This window comes from Chlorocebus sabaeus, chromosome 12, assembly GCF_047675955.1.
Source record: "Chlorocebus sabaeus isolate Y175 chromosome 12, mChlSab1.0.hap1, whole genome shotgun sequence".
Lineage (NCBI taxonomy): Eukaryota > Metazoa > Chordata > Mammalia > Primates > Cercopithecidae > Chlorocebus > Chlorocebus sabaeus.
Window position 1 is genome coordinate 99,274,623 of NC_132915.1, and position 9,961 is coordinate 99,284,583.

At 44.4% G+C, this 9,961-nt stretch overlaps 1 protein-coding gene across 10 annotated transcripts in view; it reads right to left on the reverse strand.

Annotated features, from left to right (window-relative positions):
* The window catches only part of DENND1A (DENN domain containing 1A), a 543,199-nt gene extending 533,518 nt beyond the window's left edge, over positions 1 to 9,681 (reverse strand). For 4 of the 10 annotated variants that reach the window (XM_073021910.1, XM_008006322.3, XM_008006314.3 and 1 more), the window contains exon 1: positions 9,441 to 9,681. Coding sequence is in view for 6 of the 10 variants with exons in the window: in XM_008006322.3 (XP_008004513.3) it covers positions 9,441 to 9,457 (17 nt within the window). In the remaining 4 variants the exon portion in view is untranslated. Of the gene's footprint in view, positions 1 to 874; positions 1,489 to 9,440 lie in introns of those variants that run through there. The other 6 variants (XM_073021911.1, XM_073021912.1, XM_073021913.1 and 3 more) reach the window with 5 other exon arrangements.
* Positions 9,682 to 9,961: the final 280 nt, after the last annotated feature.

Sequence of the window (9,961 nt, forward strand, 5' to 3'; positions counted from 1 at the left end):
ATTTCCAATATTTATGATAAAGGGAACCTTAAGTGGTTTTGTTTTTTACTTCAAGACAGGGTCTTGCTCTGTTGCCCAAGCTAGAGTGCAGTGGCACAGTTTCAGCTCATTGCAACCTCCCCCTCCCGGGTTCAAGCAGTTCTCACACCTCAGCCTCCCAAGTAGCTGAGACTACAGGCGTGCGCCACCATGCCCGGCTAATTTTTGTAATTTTTTTTTTTTTTTAAGTAGAGATGGGGTTTCGCCATGGTGGCCCAACTGATCTCGAACTCCTGACCTCAAATGATCTGACTGCTTCAGCCTCCAAAGTGCTGAGATTACAGGCGTGAGCCACCGGACCCGGCTGGGGGCGTAAGTGTTCTTAAATGTTATAATTCTAATTGTTTGCAAGCTCATCTTATCTGTCTTAGTAGACTATAGGCTTCCTTTCTTCCCAACCAGCAAGAGCAATAGTGCTTTGTATATATCAGCATCTCAATCTTTCAAATAAATTCAGTGAAATACACTACACGTCATCCTAACATTCTTACTGAAAGGAAGCAAAAACCTTGGTTTTTAAAAACAAAACAAAAAAAACCTGTAATACTATAAAAAGGAACATACTTGCTGTCTTTTAACTTGTTTTTTAACTCCAGGTTGTTCAGACAACCATATTTTCTACTCTCCAAGCAATATTAATGATAGTTGCCATTTACTAAGCAGTCATATCTCCACTGCGAACTAGGCACAAGATCTTTTTCAATTATGACAACAACCCTGTAGGTGAATTTATTAGCTTCCTTCCATAATTTTTTTTTAACCTGAAGCTCAGAAATTTAGAACTCAGAGAGAGAATATATAGTTCTAGGGACTCAAAACTCCAATGCTCACATACCTCTGGCTCCTCTCACACCCTGGAGTTCAAGAACTGCCTGCAGGGAGTCACACAGCATCTTCTCTAGATTGGTTTCCTTCCTTCCATTTATTCATACAGCCTAGGCGAGATCAATGCAACACCCTCAAACCTTTCCTGTGGCTAAAGTGAATTTGAATTCACTTTTGAAAGGTGGTTTTTCTCCCCCCATCTCTAAATCTACCATGAACAGATTTGCCTTCAGCAATTTAGTCCAGCCCACTTTAAGTCTTACTTATTTAATAAAGCACACACATTCACTATAGATCCCTCAAAGATTCCTTCCTTTCTCACTGCAGACTAAAATGCCTTATCCCAATTATAACTTTTCACTTTTCCTCAGAAAAGCAAACATTATATAACCAGTCCTCACCTTACAAATACTCCATTTGTAACATAACTCTGCTAACCTTGGCAAGTCATCTTTGATTCTTCTTTTGCCTCTTACATGTAATTTGTCACCAAGTGTTGTCATTTCTACTTAAAATCTCTCAAAGCCATCCCTTTTTTTTTTTTGAGACAGGGTCTCACTCTGTCACCCAGGCTGGAATGCAGTGGCGCGATCTTGGCTCAATGCAACCTCTGTCTCCTGACCTCTGTGGGAACTCGAGTGATCCTCCCCATCTCAGCCTCCCAAGTAGCTGGGACCACAGATACATGCCATCACACCTGGCTAATTGTTGTATTTTTTTGTAGAGACAGAGTTTCATTATGTTGCCCATGCTGGTCTCAAATTCCTGGACTCAAGCCGTGGACTCAGGCCTGGACCTTCCGTGGCCTCCCAAAGTGCTGGCATTACAGGTATGAGCCACCACACCCGGCCCATCATTCCTTTTCTTTACACTGCCAAAAAACCTTGCTCTGGACCTTGCTCTTCGGCAGTAAAAACTATTACACAGTTCCACAATCCAGTGGCCTCCCATTTTATTCCATGCATTCTTCCTATCAGTAAAAAAGTGAGCAGACATCTGATAAATATCCATAAATTATAATAATGCCTAACTATACTAATACATACATTAAAAAATACAAAAACAAACTTTGAAGGTTGATATAAAAATAAATACAATTTCTACCATATTATTCTCACATTCCAATGTGTCATCTTGTACAAGCCCAAGATATCACTGCTCTAAACTTCTGCTGCCAGGGTAATCTACCTAAAAACCCAAATCTGATCATATTACATCCCCAGTTCAGCCCTTCAATGACATCATATCCCACCGGCACATGCCTACTTCATCAACTTCTTCTCCTATAATCTTTATCCTTATATCCTGTATTTCAGCTTTATCTTTTAACTCCCCATGACTTTTGCATACACAGTTCCCTATATCTGGAATGCCCTTGCCCTCAACAGTTACTGACTTGTACATAACAGTATCTCGAAGAGGGAAACACTTTCTAAATGCCATAACCAACTTAAAAATGAATTTTTAGAATGTCACCTCTCTTTTCTGTAGGAACATATATGTATTTTAACATACCTTTTCTTACTTTATTTGGCTACTTTTCAAGTCCTGAATACTTGGAAAGAATGGGTATGGATTCCAATCAAAATAGAGAACAAAACAACTTCATTCTGTTTATTTTTCTTCCTTGTTTATCTTTCCATGTCCCCACAAAGCCCTTTTAAGCAAAAAGGATGTTACGAACCCAGAGATTAGTTCTCCCTAGGGCCAGGAAAAAGGCTGGACCTTTGCAACTGCAACCTGAACTCCAGCCAGGAACTTACACAGATTGAATAACTGAATGCAAACATACTTTCCTAGAGCAATACTCCAGGTCTTACCTTCTGTTTCAACTTTCCTATCTGCTGTACAATCCCCTCTAAGTTGACTACAATGGCTAAGAGAAGAGTGAGGGAGTAGCACCAACATATTTTCCAGAAAAGTCATGAAAATTCAAGTGGCTGGCTCTGAGCACCAGTGATGGAGAGCTTGGTCTTCAAAGAGACTGTTACTGCACCACTCCAAGTCTTTCTACATTCTCCTTTGGGGACTGGGAGGATAGCACTGTGGCGGAGAAAGGGATGAGGGGAAGAGGCATTAGAGGAAGGCAGCCTGGAAAGGAAGTCACATTCCAATTCTTGGTCTCATCACAAAGCAGAGATACACGTTGGTTGTGCTATATAACAGGCCTCAAGAAAAAGCAACCTTCTTGTGCATTTTGGCAAGGGGATCCTTTAAAGAACAGTCAAAACAAACTGGAGCAGACCTATCATAAGCCAAGACTGCTCCTCTCTTCTTGAAATGAGATGGGTTTATCCTCACTTTCAAGTCATATAACTTCCACTCGTCTTCCTTTGGTAATCCCCCTCCATTCTCCAAATCTCCTCTTTCTTTCAGTTCAAGTTCCAACCTCTTCTGAGAAACCTATCTCCATCTACTCTGATCTTTTCTATGTAACTCATTTGGGCCAAATCAAAACCACAATAAAAAACCACTTTACACAAAGTGGTACAGCTGCTTTAGAAAACAATTTTAACAGTTTCTCAAAAGGTTACACAGAGTTACCATACGATCCAGCAATTCCACTCCTAAGTATATAACCGAGAGAAATAAAAACGTATGCCCACACAAAATGTTCATAGCAACATCATTCATAATGATGAAAAGGGGAAACCACCCAAATACCTAACAACTGACAAATGGATGAGTAAAATGTGGTATGTCCATACAATGGAATATTATTCAGCAGTAAAAAGTAATGAAACACTCATACATGCTCCAACATGGATAAATCTTGAAATCATTATGTTAAGTGAAAGAAGCCATGCATGAAGGGTTACATATTATTATATTTATTAACATATGAAATGCCCATAATAGGCAAATCTATAGCAAGTAGATTAGTGATTGCCTAGGACTGAAGGGTTTGGGGGAATGAGCAGTATCTAACAGGTATGGGGTTTCTTTGTGCGGTGATGAAAAAGTTCTGGAATTAGTGGTAATCAGTCACCCTTGTGAATATCCTTAAAACCACTTTAAAAAGTAAATTTTAGGGCCGGGCAAAGTGGCTCATGCCTGTAATCCCAGCATTTTGGGAGGCCAAGGCAGACAGATCATCAGGAGTTTGAGACTAGCCTGGCCAACGTGGTGAAACTAAAAATACAAAAACTAGTCAGGCATGGTGGCAGGCACCTGCAGTCCCAGCTACTTAGGAGGCTGAGGCATGAGAATCACCTGAACCTGGGAGATGGAGGTTGCAGTGAGCCGAGATCGCACCACTGCACTCCGGCTGGGCGACAGAGTGAAACTGTCTGAAAAAAAGTATTTTTTTATACTTTTTTTATTTTTTTATACTTTTATACTTTTTTTATTTTTTTATACTTTTTTAAAATTTCATATCTTAAACAGTTTTCAGATTACCACAACCTACAAGGTCCTGCCCTGCCCAGTCTCTCTCCCTCTGACCTCACCACAAGGCTTTCTGCCCCCAGTCACTACTCAAACCCACTGGCCTTCTGTCCGTTCCTGAAATATGCCTAGGGTTTTCTTGCCTCAAGGCCTTTGTGTATGCTCTATCCTTTGCCTGGAATAAAACGTCTTGCCTAGTCTCTTTAGATGACTAATACCTCCTCATCCTTTAAGTCTCAGCTCAAATGTCATCTCCACGTTGAGCCTTCCCTTGCCACTCTCTCTAAAATAGGACAGTCACTCCCATCATTTTCCCTCAGAGGCATCTCGTGTGCTTTCTTTATAGAACATCCACATAGCTTTATGTGAATTTACCTGGCTTTTTAATGTCAGGTCCACAAGACTGTATGCACCATTAGGAGTGAATCTATTATTCACCATCGTAATTCCCAATGTCTAACACAATTCCTGGCATTCAAGTGTCTAATAAATGGTAATATTATTTCCCTAATATGCCATGTCCTCATACGTACTGCTCCCTCTGCTGATAACCCCACCATCCCTACTGCCTCTACTCCCTCTGCTAACCACCCCTACCCATCTCTCAGCTGAAACATGATCTCCTTGGTGAAGCCTTCCTTTCCTGACCCTCCCTCCTCCCCAGAAGACAGTCTTTCCTTCACTTACTCACCTATTCATCACCAATCGCATCTCCACCATTGCAATTAACTACACTGTATTATACTTGGGTTGTTTTTGTTTTGTTTTTTGTTTTGTTTTTTGGTGGGGAGGGAGTCTGGAAGGGATTGGTTTTGTTTTACATTTGTGTCCACTACTTTAGAAAGCCTTAAAGAAAAATATTTGTTCATCTTTGTGTCCCTAGTACTTAGCACACTGCCAGGCACAGTATTGCCACTAATTATGATAATAATGGCTAATATTTATTGTTTAATACGTGCTTAATAGTCTTAGTTCTATAGTAGGTAAGTGGATGAATAAATGGATAAATTTCTTGGTCACTAATCTCACAGAGGTCACAGTTTGACAGGGACAGAAGACAGGTATACAGGCTAATATAGAATAATCACCACCACAAGGCCAAATTAGTTGCCCTGCCCTGTTCCCATGCCTCCGAATCTTAGAGTATGCTTTTCTCTGAGTCCATAAATGTCAGGTTTCTTCAAACTCACTTAGAAAACTTCCTTCGACTACTTACAGCCCACTTCCTGCACTTGGTGCCTGGAAGCAATTTCTAGGATGTCACCACAAGTAATATTAAACTGCCGCATAGTTTCCTGCTGTGTGTCTGCATTATCAGTTAAATTGCTTCATATTAACCACATTCCAGTCCACTGGGATCATTCAAACACTAAATAAGATTTAAACAAAGCTGTCAAAAATTGCCAGTTACCACTGCTCCTTTTATTCTTCTAGATAAATGCCTACACAGGTTTAAGATTTAGGTTTCCAGGGTGCTACCTGCATACTGATGACCTCTTTTTTTGTCCATTAGATGTTGATTTGAGGCAAGACAATGTTCCTTTATTAAAATAAACATGAGGCTGGGCGTGGTGGCTCACACTTGTAATCCCAGGACTTTGGGACACCAAGACGGGCAGATCACCTGAGGCTGGGAGTTGGATACCAGCCTGACCAACATGGGAGAAACCCCGTCTCTACTAAAAATAGAAAATTAGCTAGGCATGATGTCTCACGTCTGTAATCCCAACTACTAGGGAAGCTGAGGCAGGAGAATGGCTTGAATCGGGGAGTGGAGGTTGCAGTGAGCTGAGATCGTGCCATTGCACTCCATCCAGCCTGGGCAACAAAAGTGAAACTCCGTCTCAAAAAAAAAAAAAAAAAAAAAAAACAACTAAATAGTAAAAGGAAATGCCTGCCTAAACCAGTATAATTTGCCTTAAAAATTTATAAAATATAAAACTTTTCTTCCTCAAGGGTTTAAATTTTCTTTAACTTGATGTACACTCAACTCAGAGAACTCAGAGTCTTAATTAGAATCTTAATGTAGATCCTAATGCATTTCTTAAATGCATTCCATGAACTCTTCTCAAACAACCACGTGCCAGGCATTGAGTCTGACACAGGCAACTCAAAGATAAATAAGACAGTCCTTGTTCTCAAGAAGTTTATGTCCAGCATGGTACAGGAGACAGACAAGAAACGAGATTCAGTACCGCGTCTGCCATAAACACAAGGGGCCATAGCAACACGGATGAAGGGCACCTGGCCTAGACTGGAACAGGAGTGGGTGGGGGTGGCAACAGGAAACTGGCATCAAGGCAGGCTTCCAGGGGATGGCATCTGATCTTAGGCCTATAAACGCTCATTCTCTCATTTGAAAAATGTGGTTAATAAACAGCATCGTCACCACTGGACAGTAGTGAGGGTTTCATGAAATGGTTCACATTAAGAATTTCCATGGTACCTGACAGAGATTGTGTTCAACCAGGCTTAAACTTGAAAGAGAAGTCTGATCAAACACTAAATCTCAACACCTGTGCCTAGCAACTCACGTGCTTTACCACTGATCACACAACAGACACCAGCTTCACAATTACACACAATATTGTTTTTAATCGACTTTTATTTTTTAATAATGAGACAATGTTAAGCCCTACTCTGCATGTTAACAGCCTAATTCCTTGGTCATTAAAATTTTCTTCTCCATTACCTTAAACATACCTTTCTCTGACATTTCTAATATACAGTAATGTTCTTAGTCTTTTGATACAGAAGGTGGAAAAAAAGAAAAAAAACTAACAATTACTGAGTTTTTAACATGGACCTAGCATTTATATTGATACTGTGTTCATTGCTCATAATAACCCTACAACCTGGACACATTCCTCCCCATTTTACCTCAGGGAAACTGAGGTTGAAAAAGCAGTCTGTATGAAGTTTCATAATTAGCATTAAAAAGAGCTGGAATTTGAACCTAGATCTGATTCCACCTAGTCAACTGACTTGTTGCATCAGAGATAAGCAAGAGAAAACAAAGGGAACCCCTCCCCCTTGCCCCTACCTCCAAGACTGTCCAATTCAATGGAACCTGCACACTTAGATTTCACCACAGCCAGGAGAACACCTTGAATGCCCTGCCAGGAGGGAATAGCCAGCCAGTAGTAGCCAAAGTTCCATCTTCTCCAACAACTAGAGAAGCACTTAAGTGGGTAATTTCCTGTCCATCCCCATTCTGAGCCACAGGCAGAAGGTGCATAATCAACAGTCACTATAAATCACAACTACTTTTCATAACTTCTCTCTTCATATTCTGTTTCAGTTTCACCACAAACTAACATATTTCCCAAGCCTAAGTTTTCATCACAGAGTAGTCTAGTTCCAAGATCAATAAGGCTATTCTTCATACTCATTTCACGATTAATACAATTCCATGCCTTAGTAAATTCCCTTGTCCAAGTGCTCAGAATTAGCGATGGGTTCCACAAGACACATTTGAGAAATGTTATTCGTCCAACCTGCTACCTTGGAGAGCAACAGAGATTTGACGGCTAGCCATCCGAACTTTTACTTGCTGGATTTTAATACTGGTTCTGACACTCACCGCCTCATGTCAGGCAAGTTTCTGAACTTTTCTGTAACAAGAAGGCTAAGTGTCCTCACGCATACTCTGCAACTCTAAGATGGCTTCTGGAAAGTGTTTCTAAGTGCTATTGAAATCCAAGTTTACAACTCTTACTTGGAAGTAGGAGCTAAACTTGAGTGCCTCTTTAATCCCAATGGTTCACAAACGACATCTTTTTACCTCCCAAGCCTCTCAAGTTCTTGTTTGGAGCATGCTTCTAACTTTTTTCTCATTTCCACAAAAATAAAGATTTAACAGAGTGTTCATGCGACTCTTCCACTTTCATTGCCATAAGCAAACTTTTCTAGTTTCATTCAGCAGATGTCTCAAGGCTGCTGCAGTGCATCTCATACATATTTTGCAAATGGGAAGCCTAACCACACGGGGACTGCAAGGCTGGGCAAGGGTCACACTGCACGGGCATCACCTGGACATGAGATGCAATGTTTGAATAATTATTAGATTTCGCCCTTAAGGCCCTTCTCCTTTCCAACTTCCCTAGTACAATTCTCAAAATGCTGAAATAAACACATTCCACAGACTTTCCCATAAGAGGGTTTAAAGTGTTCTAGGAAAGTTGTTTTACAGAAAAGCCTAAGCTGTCAACTTTGCTTTTTAATGCCCTTAAACAATTCTATTAGTCACAGAGGAAAAAGCGAACATTTGTTAGTAATTAGAGATAAAACATCTCCAGTTCTGGGGCAAAGGAAGGGAGAGGCCACAAGAGGACCTGCCTGGGAGGGGAGATAGAGTCCAAAGCCACACACCCAAATTGGACCGCTTAAGAGTTGCACTTTCCAAAGTCAACTTCTAAGTCTACGAAGAGGGCAACAATGTTTCAGTGGATTCTGAAGTTACATGTATCAACAATTTCCCCGGAAAGCTAATCCTCCACCGGAAAGCCAACCCTCCAGGTGAATGAATGAGTAGGGGAATTCGCCAGATTGAGTTACAAAGCCTTTCCAACGATTATCAACGGCAGGTGTTTGGTTACAACACCGAGGTATCCTCCTTCACACCCTGTGGCCCTTGCCGTGTGGAGATTTTCACAGATAAGAGGGGGGAAACAGGAGAGAGACAGGCCTTCCTGCGTGGCCATCCACACCTTAGGTCCATGAGTGTGACCCCTCCCTCTAAGAACCTCACGCGACTACTGCGGGGGCCGCAGGCCTCAAGCGGCCAGGCTGCAACCTCTCCGGACCTGCCAACTCTCAGGGGCGCCCCAAACATGCCCGTTTGGGAGGTGCTTCCGGGGCTTTCCCACTCCCCCTCCCCACAGTTGAAGGGCCATTTTCAGGGGCTCTCCGTAAACCCGGGGAGGGGGCCGCCCAGTAATCTCAGCTGTTCCGGCCCCTAGGTGAGGAGGGGACACCTGGCCCCCGGCGCCCTGCCACCCCGCGCGCACCCCGCCCCCGCGCCTCCCTGGATCGCCATGGCAACCGTCCCCCTCCCCGCGTGACGCCTGCACGCGGGGCGCCCCTCCGGTCCCGGCAACAAGTCCCCCGCGCGGCCCGCGGCCTGCAGCCCTGGCCCGGCCTCGCCGCCCCGCGCCCGGCCCGGCTCCGCCCGGCCCGGCCGCACTCACTTGATCCTGGAGCCCATGGTCCCCGGGCCTCCTCATGGGCCCGCGGGCCCCGCTCGGCGCTGCGCTGCCCGCCCGCCCGCGGCCGACCGGCCTCCCTCTGGCGCTCTCCCCGCCCCTTCCTCCCTTCCCTCAGGCTGGGGCCCGCCCGCTCGAGGCTCGCTCCCTCGCCGCCGCCGCCGCCGCCTCCAGGGGTTAATGTACTCGCTCCAACCCGGCGAACGCCATGGTCGCCGGAGCGCGTGCCCGGCGCGCGCCGCCCCCACCGCCTCTCACCGCCGCCCCTCCCGCCCGTGCTGCCGCCGCCGCTGCCCGCGGGGGCTGCTGGGAAGTGTAGTCCGCTCGCGGGGGCGGGGCCGTGGCCGGCGGGGGCGGGGCAGGAGCGCGGTCACCCGCACGTCTCCCCGGGCGCGGGCCCCGGAGGACTGTGGCGTTGCTGTGCAGGCACACGTCTCCACCCCACTGCGTCCCGCTGGAAACCTCCACTCACAGCCGCCCTGAAGAGACCCTAATCCTCTCATGGA